A 15,718-nucleotide genomic window follows, 5' to 3' on the forward strand; every position below is an offset into this window, starting at 1 on the left:
CATTCAGGGTCCTGAGAAAGCAGAGTAACATGTAGAATGGTAAAAGTATGTCTGGACACTGAGTCCGGGTAAAAATATGATGTGTATAACATGGCGGCCTGCCTCTAGGATATGTGTGTGACATGGCGGCCTGCCTCTAGGATATGTGACATGGCGGCCTGCCTCTAGATGATGTGTGTAACATGGCGGCCTGCCTCTAGGTGATGTGTATTACATGGTGGCCTGCCTGTAGGTGATGTGTATAACATGGCGGCCTGCCTCTAGGTGATGTGTATAACATGGCGGCCTGCCTCTAGATGATGTGTGTAACATGGCGGCCTGCCTCTAGGTGATGTGTATTACATGGTGGCCTGCCTGTAGGTGATGTGTATTACATGGCGGCCTGCCTCTAGGTGATGTGTATTACATGGCGGCCTGCCTCTAGGTGATGTGTATTACATGGCGGCCTGCCTCTAGGTGATGTGTATTACATGGCGGCCTGCCTCTAGGTGATGTGTATTACATGGTGGCCTGCCTGTAGGTGATGTGTATTACATGGCGGCCTGCCTCTAGGTGATGTGTATTACATGGCGGCCTGCCTCTAGGTGATGTGTATTACATGGCGGCCTGCCTCTAGGTGATGTGTATTACATGGCGGCCTGCCTCTAGGTGATGTGTATTACATGGCGGCCTGCCTCTAGGTGATGTATAACATGGCGGCCTGCCTCTAGGTGATGTGTATTACATGGCGGCCTGCCTCTAGGTGATGTGTATAACATGGCGGCCTGCCTCTAGGTGATGTGTATTACATGGTGGCCTGCCTCTAGGTGATGTGTATTACATGGCGGCCTGCCTCTAGGTGATGTATAACATGGCGGCCTGCCTCTAGGTGATGTGTATTACATGGCGGCCTGCCTCTAGGTGATGTGTATTACATGGCGGCCTGCCTCTAGGTGATGTATAACATGGCGGCCTGCCTCTAGGTGATGTATAACATGGCGGCCTGCCTCTAGGTGATGTGTATTACATGGCGGCCTGCCTCTAGGTGATGTATAACATGGCGGCCTGCCTCTAGATGATATGTATAACATGGCGGCCTGCCTCTAGGTGATGTGTATAACATGGCGGCCTGCCTCTAGGTGATGCGCATTACATGGCGGCCTGCCTCTAGGTGATGCGCATTACATGGCGGCCTGCCTCTAGGTGATGCGCATTACATGGCGGCCTGCCTCTAGGTGATGCGTATAACATGGCGGCCTGCCTCTAGGTGATGTGTATTACATGGCGGCCTGCCTCTAGGTGATGCGTATTACATGGCGGCCTGCCTCTAGGTGATGCGCATTACATGGCGGCCTGCCTCTAGGTGATGCGTATAACATGGCGGCCTGCCTCTAGGTGATGTGTATTACATGGCGGCCTGCCTCTAGGTGATGCGTATTACATGGCGGCCTGCCTCTAGGTGATGCGCATTACATGGCGGCCTGCCTCTAGGTGATGCGTATAACATGGCGGCCTGCCTCTAGGTGATGTGTATTACATGGCGGCCTGCCTCTAGGTGATGCGCATTACATGGCGGCCTGCCTCTAGGTGATGCGCATTACATGGCGGCCTGCCTCTAGGTGATGCGTATAACATGGCGGCCTGCCTCTAGGTGATGTGTATTACATGGCGGCCTGCCTCTAGGTGATGTGTATTACATGGCGGCCTGCCTCTAGGTGATGCGTATTACATGGCGGCCTGCCTCTAGGTCAGTGATTTTCAACCTGTGTGCCGTGGCACACTAGTGTGCCGCGACACATGGTCAGGTGTGCCGCGGGGAAATTTCCCCAAACTATGGTGCCCCCTGTGTTTTGTTTCCCGGCAATGCGCAGCGATGCGCAGTCACGGCTTCTTACAATGTAGGAGACGTGTACAATAACAAATGCGCATGCTTTGAACCTCGTGCGACAAAATGACGTCACCAAGGCCGGCGCATCATCCTGAGAGTGAAGAGACTCCCGCATTGCCGACCGCCAAGGTAATGCCCACCAATAATGCTGACTATATGAGCTTTTGCCTGAGTATATGAACTGTTGGCAGAATACTCAGCATATGAGCTGGTACTTTTAGTACTCCAGCAGTATACTGCATATAACAATGAGAAATACTATAGTCATGAGGCTGGAGTACTACAAGTACCAGCTCATATGCTGAGTATATGAGCTGGCACTTGTATTCTGACCTCATGGCCATAGTACTTCTCATTGTACCCCTTTATTTTGCAGTATATGAGCCACATAATAATCAGCACCATATACTAAAAACAGGCAGAAACTGAGAACTGTTGAGGAAGAGCTTTGTGTGTGTCTTTCCACCATTCCTGCCAGGATATCCCTTTTGTGTTTATCGAAACAGGCCCAGGTTTCACAATGAGTGAGTAAAATAAATTTAGAATCTATATTATTAACTATATGTATAATATGACTGTTTTAGTGTCATTTTGTGCTATTTTGGTTGGTGGTGTGCCCCAGGATTTTCTAAGTATAAAAAGTGTGCCGCGGCTCAAAAAAGGTTGAAAATCACTGCTCTAGGTGATGCGTATTACATGGCGGCCTGCCTCTAGGTGATGCGTATTACATGGCGGCCTGCCTCTAGGTGATGCGTATTACATGGCGGCCTGCCTCTAGGTGATGCGTATTACATGGCGGCCTGCCTCTAGGTGATGCGTATTACATGGCGGCCTGCCTCTAGGTGATGCGTATTACATGGCGGCCTGCCTCTAGGTGATGTGTATTACATGGCGGCCTGCCTCTAGGTGATGCGTATTACATGGCGGCCTGCCTCTAGGTGATATAACATCGCTAATTGCAGGTGTGAATGCAGCCTTATCCCAAATCATGACTTCCATCCACACATCGATAGTTGCAAGTATAGATTTATTATTTATATTACCTTCTATACATTATTCCAGAATATTCCGCCCATATATTCTCTACACGTGACATCCCATAATTCTCATGTGTTACTGTATATACCTCAATATATACACGGGATCTGCCTGAGCGGCGGTACATACATATCTCTATATATACATGGGTAGAAAGCACATAGGATGCGCTGCTGTGCTCGCACCAGGATGCTCCGCCCCTTCTTACATGGGACCCTTTATAAAATTTAATGACTAAAGCATAAAAACTTCTATTCCTCCTGGAAATGACAACGTGTATGTGTGTGTGTGTGTGGGGGGGGTTACCATTTATACCTCACTGACATGAGGACAAGATGTCAATTTATTGTATTTCCAGTAGGAATAACAGAGGAACTGCACAAAAAAAATGGCCAAAAATGTATTTATTAAAGGGGGGGGATACTCAATTACTTAATCATATCAGGTGTTAAAGGGGTTTTGCTTAATTTGCTTGGAATTTCTTAGGATATGCGATTGGTTGGGGGTCCAACCAATAGGACCCCACATAATATGAGAACAGGGGGTCCCTCCCCTCTGATGGAATAGCAAGGTGAGTATGCATTGAGCAATTTCTATGGGAGTGGTGTCACCTAGCCCGAGCATAGCAAGGCAGATAGAGGAGATTGAACTTGTAGCGTTCTTACACTTGCAGTGACTATACCCTTTACACAGTCATCCCACTGATTGTAATGACACGCAGAATCTTCTGTACTGAGGAAGGTTAGTGGAAGGTTATGGCTGTAGACATGTCAGTTCAGATTATAACGAGGGTAGCCGACCCCTACTGGGGGGAAGGGGTGGGGGGCACAGGTCCATGTCCTATTACTAGAAAATTAAGATTTTCTTGATTTGGCCAGAAGTAGTGCCTAAACCTTTACACTTCCGGAAGTGAAGGCTGCAGAGTCGCTCCAGGGGAGGGGTGAGGATTCTTCCCGGATTTTGGGGTGCAGTGATTGGCTCTATTAGGATATCTGACATCCGCTGTCCTTCTGGGGCTTTATATCCGGCTCCTTCATCGGTTTCACCTCTTCTTCTTTCTTGGGTTTGGCCTAAAGATATGAAACAGTGTAAATTGTGGAGGCAAAAATCCTACATTTTCTAATTTCTTTCTCCTCTTATCAGACCCTTCTGTTCCCATTTACCCGGCTCTTACTTTGTATCTCATCTCTGGCCTCGCTGAAATTTTATTCCATGGGAACCGGTCATCAGATTTACCCCATTATCTACCAGCCCCTCAGGTAGGGGATGAAGGGTCCTTTCTAGAACTCTCTCTTTTACGTGAAATCTCTCCCCCACTGTCATTTGACAATGTGCAGAGAAGAGTCAGATTTTTATCTGAGATGAGTCATGTTTAGAGGCTGCGGGGGGGGAACTGTAATTTAGACGCAAGAAAAATGTTGCAAGAGCTGCGACACTTCAATAAAACATCAAAACTTTATTTTCATAGCAGATTACATAGTTGTACTAACATCATGGTCACACTGGACCACGTTTCGAACCGGGTGGTTCTTATTCTTGGTAGGTAATTTAGACGCCCCCATCTTCTATTCCGTAGCAACTACACAAAACCTCCTGGTGTCATATTAAAAATAAAAATCTAATTTTTCAGTTCTTTTAGGCTTGTGGTTCTGTGATCTATAGAACCCCAAGATACAGACAGTAAAAAAAAAAGTGGGACTAGCTCATCTGTAGCTCACATTTTTTACTATGTATTTGACTTCCAGTATCACGGTTCTGTAGATCACAGAGCAATCCTGATGCGACCTAAAGGATGAGATTCTTATCTTTAATATGACACCAGCAGCATGTTTTTAGGTCCCTTTTTGTCTAAAGGGACTCTTCCTCCTGTAGCCTCATCTCAGTTAAAATTTGACTCTTCTCTGCTCATCGTCACATGACTTTGGAGGACATTTCTTATATAGGTAAACGGGAGGAGATTTCTTCTAGAAAGGACTTTTCATTCCCTGCCTGGGAGACTGGGAGGTAAATGGGGTAAAACCTACTGACGGGTTCCCTTTAACAAAATATGGCCCTACTTTAATTCCGAGTGAAGACTTGATATTCACATTGAGGCTGGATGAGATTCGTTGACTTTACTCCACAGAATCGGGGACAGGGGGCGGAGTTTCTGAGTGGGGAGGGACATCATTGCAGGAGGATTAGAGATGGAGCGGGGACTGCAGGACAATATATGACCCTGGTGTCCCTGTGGGAGTCTCCTATAGATGGATAGGGGAGCTCTTACACTGTCGTCCTTTGGCCTCTTTGTAAGGTCGAACCCGGCCAGCACCTCTGGGGTCCACTGTGGGCTCATAGCCGGGAACTCGAAAGGCACGGGCTGGACCAGGCCATAATTGGCCTTCAGCTCCAGTTCTGGCGCCTCGGGAGGAACCTTCTGGAAGTATCTGAAATATACAAGCGATAGGATATTGGCGGAGGGCAGCAGCGGGCACGGGGTGGCATTACTTGGAGACGACCTGACTTACATGAATCCATTCTCCCGCTGACACTTCTCCAGCGTGTTCTTAAGTTGAGCTCCCAGTTTCCTGAAGAAGAGGTGTCCTGAGGGCTTCGCCGTAGTCCCGGGGCCTTTGGTTTGTCCGTACTCCTTGCACAAAGCCTCAGCCTTGCCATAAACTTAGAGGAAAGCAGAACGGTAAAACGTGTGTGAGTATAGGGGAGAGGAGGGGGATGCGGCTGCAATCTGCATCCACTGCTGAGACTGAATGCTGTGAGAGGGGGAGGAAGAGCTATGTTGGATTGGGTTAGAGTATTTCTACTCTGCAATGTCAAGTTGGAATTTTCTGGTGCCCTCCATGCTGCTCCTGGTGGCTTTTGTTTTTGGAGCTACTGTATACCATGGCTGCTGGCTCAGGGAGACCAGTGCCCAGGCACAGATATGCCCCCTCCAGTGCCGAATGGGGCAACAGGGCCACCAGGAACACCATGGAGTGCAGATTACATGTTCTGTAATCTCTCACTACCAGAGATGAGTAGCGCCACTAATGTCTGGTAGAAGCTTATCTCCTCCCTACTGACATATGGTAGGGATTTCTCATTTTTTTGGAGGTTCAGTACTCACATTTCTCGGACTCCTGCAGGGACCTTATTGCTTCTCCGCACTTGTCGCTGGCAAGGAGAGTCTGACCGTGATAGCAGAAGGCCTGTAGGGGGCAGCAGCGGTGAATTACAAGCTTTGCATGTAGCTTGCACTCCTAATCTTCCACCTACATGTAGCCATCACTAGGTGGAGCTGTTCTTATCTGACAAGCGCCGTACATTGAAGAGTGGCCGTCCTTGGACACTCCCGGAGACTAGCTATAGACGGCACCCCCATTTTTTAGTAGGTGGGTGACGCCCAGCCATGCTCACATTAGGAGTGACACCATTTTTTAGTTTTAGCTCCTACTTTGTAGCAGGTGTACTCCTTGTGCTATCCACATCCTTCTGCCGCCTGAGGCGAGATGCTAAACTTGCCTCACGGCTGGTGCACCCCTGGTCCTAGGTATTGCAGGCCAACGCCAGCATTTTACATAGGACTGATCTGCAAACAGACCGTGCAGCATTGCCTTTAAAGAGGATTGCAGCAGCTCAGGCTTTCGGCCCACTACAAATCTGATATTTGGGGCCTAAACTATGGAGCTCAGGTGTCTCACTAGAGGGGAGGGGTCACATACTTACATACGCCATATAAAAACACATCTTCAGCTGGGTGTAACTTCTCCACTTTGCTATGTACACAGGGTCCAGGCTGGAAAGTGTGTGATCTGTGCAACAAGTAAAATAGAAGTCATAACATTACAATGAAAGTTCTGCCCTATGGGGCCCCCGCCTGTCAGCTAGAGGGCCCCACATGTGCGGTGACTCTCCTGCAGTTCCACAATCACATTGTAAAATTCTGTCTGTCTGCAGCCACCACTAGAGGGAGCTTTAGTGCAGACACATTTAAAAAGCATCCATTGAAATGTATGCAGTGAGCTCCCCCTAGTGGTAGTGCGCTGAAATAAGTTTTTTAAAAATGTATTTAAAGGGATCATGTTGCAGCCAATGTAACGGCAGGACTGTAAAATAGGAGCCTTGGGGTGTAGGTGGGTAGCACGGAGTCACTTACCTACTCTCTGGTAGAAATTTGCAGTTTCGTAGGCCAGAGCGGCGATCAGCCCAGGATTGTGCTTCAGCTCTATAGCCCGGGCGATGGTCACTGTGCACAGAGGAGAAGAAGGGTGAGGTAGAGACGCAGCTGCTGCGGAACCTCATGATATAGAAACAGTAATCTGAACAGTGGGGGGAGGGGAGGTGGTACCTTCCTGGGCCTCCGCCTGGCACTGGATGATGTAGGCATCTATCACTCGGCTCTCTAAATCCCGTCCTTTCTCCGCCGGGGTGATGAGTTTTGGAATGTGACCCTCCTAAAGACACAAAGGTTTAGTAAGTTTATTAATAGATCCCAGATCCGTGTGGGAATATATGAGATGTAGGGGAAACAGCGCCACCCTGGTCTGTGGTCTGTTTCTGGTATTGCAGCTCAATCATAATTACAGGGGTTTTCCATGAATATGCTAAACCACCAGGAACCCAGGGCCAGGAAATAAGAACAACCCTCAAAGATACTCGGCTCAGGCTCCCAGGTCATGGAAAAGCCCTTTAAAGGGATTGTCAAATTTTACTTATATGGTTGTAAAAATAACATAGAGCTCATCCTCGCCTCTCTCATCGCTCGCCTACGCGCCTCCGAATTCAAGGATCAGCATAAATTTAAAGGTCCGGTCTAAGACAAAATTAAAGGGGTTGTCAGGTGGTTAAAAAACTTGGCTGCTTTCTTCCTAATACAGCGCCACACCTGACAGTGGGCAGTATGTGGTATTACAGCTAAGCTCCATTCATCTCTATACAGCTGCAATACCAGCACTGACCATGGTTAGGGGTGGCGCTGTTTTTAGAAGAAAGCAGTCGTGTTTTTCAAACTCTGGACATCCCCTTTAACATAGGGGCTGGAATGAACTCAGAGGGGTTGATTGTAGGTCGAGTCCATTTTAAACTCTGGGGTTTAAACTATTTGAGTCTGGTTTCAGGTCTGTGATGTCTGAATACATTAAGATGTTTGGTCTGGGGTCTGGACTACTTTTTTAGTTTGGTGTGGGGTCTGGACTACTTTTTTAGTTTGGTCTGGGGTCTGGACTACTTTTTTAGTTTGGTCTGGGGTCTGGACTACTTTTTTAGTTTGGTCTGGACTACTTTTTTAGTTTGGCCAGGGGTCCGGACTACTTTTTTAGTTTGGCCAGGGGTCCGGACTACTTTTTTAGTTTGGCCTGGGGTCCGGACTACTTTTTAGTTTGGCCTGGGGTCTGGACTACTTTTTTAGTTTGGCCTGGGGTCTGGATTACTTTTTTAGTTTGGCCTGGGGTCCGGACTACTTTTTAGTTTGGCCTGGGGTCCGGACTACTTTTTTAGTTTGGCCTGGGGTCCGGACTACTTTTTAGTTTGGCCTGGGGTCTGGATTACTTTTTTAGTTTGGCCTGGGGTCTGGATTACTTTTTTAGTTTGGCCTGGGGTCTGGACTACTTTTTAGTTTGGCCTGGGGTCTGGATTACTTTTTTAGTTTGGCCTGGGGTCTGGATTACTTTTTTAGTTTGGCCTGGGGTCTGGACTACTTTTTTAGTTTGGCCTGGGGTCTGGACTACTTTTTTAGTTTGGCCTGGGGTCTGGACTACTTTTTTAGTTTGGCCTGGGGTCTGGACTACTTTTTCAGTTTGGCCTGGGGTCTGGACTACTTTTTCAGTTTGGTCTGGGGTCTGGACTACTTTTTTAGTTTGGTCTGGGGTCTGGACTACTTTTTTAGTTTGGTCTGGGGTCTGGACTACTTTTTTAGTTTGGTCTGGGGTTAGGCGTCTGATCCGATAGATCTGAATACATTTAAGGTTTTATCATTTTTGTGGGGGGTCTAATATTGCATCTAAATTACAAAAGATTCCCCCTGTATAGATGTATAGGGGATGTGGCGCAATGCGTTGATGGAAAATTTCTACCTTAAAGGGGATGTCTGGAGGTTGGCTGCTTTTTTCCCCAAAAACAGCGCCACACCTGAACATGGTCAGTGCCGGTATTGCAGCTCAGCTGTATAGAAATGAATGGAGCTGAGCTGCAATACCACACTCTACCCATGGACAGGGGTGGCGCTGTTTTTTAATACAAGCTGCCATGCTTTTCAATCCATTTAAGACCGAACGTTGAGGTGTGTGGCAGCACATCGCCCCCTCTTGCTTTTTGGGGTATTAGTGGTCGCTTTCTGTATCTATATATACACCTGTATGTGAGATTCTGGATGGGATAGTGCGATAGCCCTGTAGATGGCGCCGTTCTCTGCCTCTATGGGGAAGTCCTTACCTTCAGGTGGCTGAATATGCCGGCTGCAATCTTCAGACTCCTGTGAACCTCTTTGGCCTCGTCTTCTGTGATGCTGTAACCACAGAGGCAGATTACATCAGAGATCCCCAGAAGTGTGTACATGGATGGGCTGAGCATGCATGTGCACCCTCCAGTAGCGGGGAGCTCCCCCTATACTCACTCTTCCTTCCCCGCCAGCCGCGAGGCGTATTTACTGTACCACAGCCCCAGGTTAAAACCCATCGAGATCAACTCAAAAACTGCGTCTTGTTGAGCGCTGGGAAGGGAATAGGAAATAATTAGCGTTCCACAATATTTCTTTATAATGTAACTCTGTTCTTCTGATACAGAACAATCACATCAGAAAATTCTGTCTGTCTGCAGCCACCACTAGAGGGAGCTCAATGCAGACAAATTTCTGAAGCATCCAATTAAATGTGTGCAGTGAGCTCCCTCTAGTGGTAGTGCACTCCTGTCGCAGCCAGTGTTAGGTATTGTAACAGCAGGACTGTAAAATACAGATTTATATTCCACCATTGGGGTGTGTCCTCACACTGCTGTGCTCTGAGCTCTCTGCAGTCAGTGTCAGGTGTCGTCCCTGGAAAAAAAATGTGTAATCATATCTTTGTGGATGTTTTTAGTAGCAGCAGGACTTCGAAATATAGGATTATATTCTTTAAATGTCCTAGGGGAGGTGGGGCTTGTCCTCACACTGCTGTGCTCTGAGCTCTCTGCTGCCAGTGTTAGGTGTTGTGATGTGTAATCATATGTGTGGATGTTTTTAGACTGTGAAATATAGATTTCTATTCCAAGATTGTTGCTTCCCGACACTGCTGAGAGAACAGGGGACGGCAGTGACCTAACACTGCTGTGCTCTATTCTCTCCACAGTCTCTTTTTCTTCTACTCTAAGTACTTACTGCAGTGATCTTTTGGTCGGATACTACAGCAGTCACTCAGAGCTGAAGGGAGGGTCTGTGGAGTCGTTTACTACTACGACAAGAGAGCACAGCAGTGTGAGGACACACCCCCAGTGCACTTGGAGAAGATACAACCCTACATCACAGTCCTGCTGCTACTAACAACATACATAAAGGTCTGATTGCACATCTCTTTGGGGAGAAGACATAACACTGGCTCTAGAGAGCACAGAGCACAGCAGTGTGAGGACACATATCTCACAGTCCTGCTGCTACTAACAACATACACAAAGGTCTAATTACACATCGCTCCAAGGACAGTACCTGACATTGGCTGCAGTCTGTATGGTCACACCTGCTGACAGGTTCCCTGTCTTAATCTGATGTGACACTGCACCCACACACCACCAGGGGGCACATAATACCTTGGCACGTTCCCCTGCAGGGTGTCGGTCCATTTGAAGTTCTGGATGTAGCGCAGCTTGTTGTCCTGGGTTCCTCCGTCCAATGAGTTGATGAAGCCTAATGTCCAGATGAAAGAGAACAGAGACTGTGATATCCGTCCACGTTATCCTTTTATCCGAGGAATCTTATCTCCAGCCCTAACAGTACTCAAGTAATAAATGTCATTATGTCAACCTTGATTGTCAGATGGGCGGAGTCATGAAGTCTTCTCCAGCCTAAGTCCTCCCTTCTCCCAGCAGACAATCTAAATAGCAAAGTTTTGGTAGCCATTATGCTAATTAAGCTCAGGTGGGCGGTTCAGGGTTGTAGCTCCGCCCATCTGAATTGCTGTATTTTCACATTTCTGCCCCATTTCGGCCCCAAAGCCGAAGAAACTGAGTATGACCGATGTTCTCAAGTTCCCTTAATGATTGAGTCATGCTCCTCCCTGAACTAGGTATGAAATGGGAATATCTGGAGTCTCCCTTTAACTAGGGGTCCAGATATTTTGCCTCGCTTTTCCCTGTACAATCCAGCGGGACCCTGTGTCTCTGATATAAAGCGGGTGTCATGTGACCAATCAAAACAGAGACCGGAGACCCTGCTGAAGCTGCGGCGAGGGATTGCTAAAGAAAACAAGGTCCCATATATACTCGAGTATAAGCCTAGTTTTTCAGCACACAAAAAAATGTGCTGAAACACCAAACTCGGCTTATATTTGGGTAAAAAAAAAAAAAAGGTTTTACCAGGTTTTTGTGGTAAAATTAGGGGCCTCGGCTTATAATGGAGTATATACGGTAAGTACTTTAGTATTTTATGTAAAGGAATCTTATATCATTTTTTTCTACCCCTTTGAATCAATAAATGATAGCACTGAAAAATACGACTCTTCCCACAAAAAACAAACCCTCCCAAAGTGGAAGAATGAGCTCCAGGCTCTCCACACACAATGATGCAGGGAAATAGGAACCTTAATGGGGTGTTACGACAACTCACCCAGGATCAGGGATAGGTAGGTGTCGGAGGCGCTCCTCATGGTCTCCGGGGTACAGCTGGGGTCCGTAAACAGCTCCAGGAGTCGCGCTCTTGACGTTCGTAAATCACTTAAAGAGTCAGACATGAGAAAAAGTAAGAATTCTGCCAATGAAGGTTTGCCGACCCCTGGGGGCCCGGTTATTGCCGGGACAGAAATCTTTGGAATTTCATCCCAAGATTCTTTATGGAGAGTGAATCTCACCTGCAGATCTTCGAGGCCGCGGGGGTGGAGGCGACGCCATAGAAGTTGAAGGAGACCGGAGCCGTGGCCTTCAGAGGGTTACGATGAAACCAGTGCGTCATTTTTTGGCAAGATCCTTCCTTTACCCAAATCGGGAGTCTCCTAAAGGAAAGTTCTCATGTTAGAAAGATGGAGAACATAGCAACAACCAATGGGAACAAAGGACACGGACAATGGCTGCACCAAGACCCAACCATCCAAGCCAAGGGCTCGTAACGTACATCCAGGAGCGGAGGTGACACCCACTTCAGGACCCAAAAAAATCTGCCTCTCTAGATCGCACCCATTCACCAGATTGGTTCCATCAGATCACATGATTTGGGTCACATGGCCCTGGGCAGCCTATCAGCAGAGAAGACTCTCTATAAGGGTGTGAGGCCCTCTGTGGAGCTCCCGCTAGTTTCTTATAGGATTCCTGGGGGGAAGGTTTCCCATTCTGCCCCTAATGTGAATGACGTCAATGTCCTCAGGGGGGCGCCGGTCAGTGGGCAGGACACATGACTGTACACGGAGACAATGTCATTACTGTAATCTCTCCCTGGATGAATTATTAGAGGATTCGGCACAAAGCACCATTGACTGCTCCGTTGTATAACGGGGACGGGAATGTCACCCACATGGGACATTATTCACACCATAAATATTAAATAGACTGAATATTATTAATTCCAATACAAATTACCATCAACCATAGAAGAAAGAGGCTGTAAAAACATCAAACCTCGACATCCTCTGCTACCTGCAGTCTATACGATGGTGGCGTCTCGCTCCGATACGTCCTGTCTTTGCAGCAGCCATAAAGCACATACATCCTGTCTTTGCAGCAGCCATAAAGCACATACATCCTGTCTTTGCAGCAGCCATAAAGCACATACATCCTGTCTTTGCAGCAGCCATAAAGCACATACTTCCTGTCTTTGCAGCAGCCATAAAGCACATACTTCCTGTCTGTGAGGCTGACACTCTATCCTTGTGCTCCCGCTGTTCCTAAGGCACACACCCGGGGCACGTCTGCACCAACCACTACAACAACTCTGGTTATTTAAGGCGCCTTCCCCTATGAGATGTTGCCTTAGCAATTAAGTACCAAGTTCTTAAAGGGCATCTACCACCTAAATGAAGGTATGTATGGAAATGGGCCTGAGGGGCTCCAGGCTCCATTAACACCTATGAAGCCAGTAGCCCCTTAGGCTCATTTGTGTACAGTCCTTCACCCTGGTGGTAGATTCCCTTTAATGTAGAAGTTGCCTGAGCAATAAGGCACCAAGTTCCTCATGTTCTACAAAAGCATCGGCTACAGTTTCTCTGCATTACCCAACTCTGACCGCGTATTTCATGATCCCTGTGTGACCTCAGATTGTCCTCTGACTACGCCTCTGCCTATCTCTTTGGTGCCGCACGTTGTTGTCTCCTGATCTGCCTTAGTGGTCACTGAACGGACATCGCTCCGATAGATAGAAAGCTGGTGGTTCCCTGCAGACCGACCCCAATAAAGAGGGTTAAAAGATGAAACCCTGGCGACTACCTAGAGGAGGTTCTTTGTTTCGGTTTGAACATGTGATCCTATATGGTCCTCTGACTACGTCTCTGCCCGGGTCGTCTCCTAACTAAATGTAAGAGTTCCAGGTAGCAACCTGGATTCTCCCATCAGTTCGGATTACCTGCATGTGTTAAAGAGCGACTACCTTAGACTACCTCTTTAAAAGAAGCTACAAGTTCCATTTAGTGGCACAGTGGGTTCTGTAAGAAGCTCCCCAATGTTGAGATGTGGGGTGATTCACCACTAGACACCCCACTACTTCCTCCGTATACACAGCCGGCCCCTCCCACCTCACCAGGTCACAACATTCACCTTTGGCTCCTTTCTTGACTAGAGGTCACAATGGGGTCATCCTGTCCCTGTTCCTTAGCGACCGTCTACAAGGAGCAGTGGAGATCGAGGTCACATGACGTGAGGTCACATGACTGCCGCACACAACGACTTGTACCTGCTGTTACCCGAGACGTTACAGACCTGATTATTCTTATCTCTTACTTACAGTAAGGCCGCTCCGTATCATCAGGCCGCTCCATATCCATAGGTGACACAACAATATCGGCCAGGGGTTGGGTTAGTTATGTAGGCAAGTAACCAAATTGAAACAAGGTTTTGGGGCAATTAACACTCCCCCCCCCAAAAAAAAAAGATCAGTGAAGTGTGATTATGTGATTAAGTGTGATTATCCATGTTACTTTAGAAGGACCTGCACATTTAAGATCACATGAGGTCCTCAAGCCACAGAGGAGGAGTCAAATTTCTGCAATTGTCAATATTTTATTTAGGGGGTCTGGGGCTTTGTTTTTAATTTAGTGTGTAGTGTTATTGGGGCTCCATTATTTTGGGTCCTCACCTGGGATCTATTTTGGGTCAATTCTCACAATTTATTTTGGTCCGGGGTCTGTATTCATGTATGAGATGAGGCCTGAGGGCTCTTTTTTTATTATGAGGAGTCTGTTGTGTGTATTGTAATTTGGGGGTCACAATCCATCCTGATAAAGCAGGGACATTACTCCTAGATCCAGGCACCGGGACTGTGGTGATCTGCTTATATTTCTTTCTATTGCTTCCTTCTAAAATCAACTTTGAAAATTACAGTAATGAGCCTGACGGGCTCTGAGGGGTATTACCAAAGCCCCTGTTGTAGCTCTACAAGCTCTCCCCCTTCCTCTTCTTGTTGTAATCTCACACCGTGGGAGGGAGTTGGTTGCTCTTGCACAGTGTAACAGCATGTGACGATGTGATGTCATCCCTTGCTAATAATAGAAGGGATCACCGGGGTGTAGTAATAAGACACAACCCTCCGCTGAGCATAGAATATGCATCATACATCGTAGCCGTATCAGGACTTCCTTCCTTCTATGCTAATGAGTCATAAGGGGGGGGGGGGGGCGTTACCAGAGCCCCTCTGTGCTGTAGCTGCACAGCTTGTTACACTGTGTTACACTTCCCCCTCCTTCTGCCGGATGTAAAATCACCGCAACAGAGTAAGAGTCAGTACACAACGTGACAGTGGAAGTGCACAGCCTGTGAAGCGACAGCACAGAGGGGCTCTAGTAACCTTCTAGTTCATTAGCATAATTATAAAAGTTGACTGAAGGAGGCCATGGATAACAAAGGGACATCGCTTATACTTGGATGATCCAGGTCTTCATTGTGTGACATCCAGCAGTTGGTTTGTTCATCCCTTGGTATTTAGCGGATTAATTATCCATAGCGAGGGATGAACAAGACCTCCGTCACGTGATTTATACACTAAGTCACGTGACTGTGGCAGCCAATCACTGCCCACAAATCATCACTATGGGTAACCTGCTAATCAGTGGCCAGTGAGTAGCCAATATGATGATGTGGGGGACTGTGATGTCTTATAACTGGTCAAACCTTTGTTTACCCCCCTGAAAATCCCCGTTTTGAAACTTTTTAGCACTAAACCTACAACTCCCAGCATTCCCTGTCAGCCTCTGGCATAGATGGGTAGTGAAAGGCATTCTGGGACTTGTAGTCCTTCTGCAGTTATCCCCCAGTAACAAGTGTCTATGTGAAGCCCGGCCACACGTGACGTCAGCACTCACCAGCACAGGCTCAGGAGTCTCCGCGGAGTCTCAGCACCTTGTGGCCCTTGTGTCAGTCAGGGGCCCCGGCTCCCCAGCAGTCTATAAGATGCAGACTCTCTCTCTCTCTCTTCCTGGTTGTGACGTAAGAAGGAAGTCTCCGCCCAGCAGAGCGGTG

At 47.6% G+C, this 15,718-nt stretch overlaps 1 protein-coding gene across 1 annotated transcript; it reads right to left on the bottom strand.

Moving 5' to 3' along the window:
* Positions 1-2,877: 2,877 nt before the first annotated feature.
* Positions 2,878-15,712, bottom strand: BROX (BRO1 domain and CAAX motif containing). Its single transcript, XM_072140076.1, has 13 exons — positions 15,562-15,712; positions 11,911-12,051; positions 11,670-11,776; positions 10,655-10,751; positions 9,492-9,587; positions 9,311-9,383; positions 7,230-7,335; positions 7,038-7,127; positions 6,608-6,693; positions 6,009-6,090; positions 5,413-5,563; positions 5,172-5,331; positions 2,878-3,975 (listed from the first exon to the last, which is right to left on the bottom strand). The coding sequence occupies exons 2-13, from the start codon at positions 12,009-12,011 to the stop codon at positions 3,889-3,891; spliced, it is 1,236 nt and encodes a 411-aa protein (XP_071996177.1). The 5' UTR covers positions 12,012-12,051; positions 15,562-15,712; the 3' UTR covers positions 2,878-3,888.
* Positions 15,713-15,718: the final 6 nt, after the last annotated feature.

Source organism: Engystomops pustulosus, chromosome 3 (assembly GCF_040894005.1).
Source record: "Engystomops pustulosus chromosome 3, aEngPut4.maternal, whole genome shotgun sequence".
Lineage (NCBI taxonomy): Eukaryota > Metazoa > Chordata > Amphibia > Anura > Leptodactylidae > Engystomops > Engystomops pustulosus.

Coding starts and splice junctions, on each gene's coding strand:
- BROX (XM_072140076.1), bottom strand. CDS start 12,011: ATGACGCACTGGTTTCATCGTAACCCTCTGAAGGCCACGGCTCCGGTC. Junction 11,777..11,910: donor GCGGCCTCGAAGATCTGCAG/GTGAGATTCACT, acceptor TGACTCTTTAAG/TGATTTACGAACGTCAAGAG. Junction 6,091..6,607: donor TGTGTTTTTATATGGCGTAT/GTAAGTATGTGA, acceptor TGCCCCCTACAG/GCCTTCTGCTATCACGGTCA.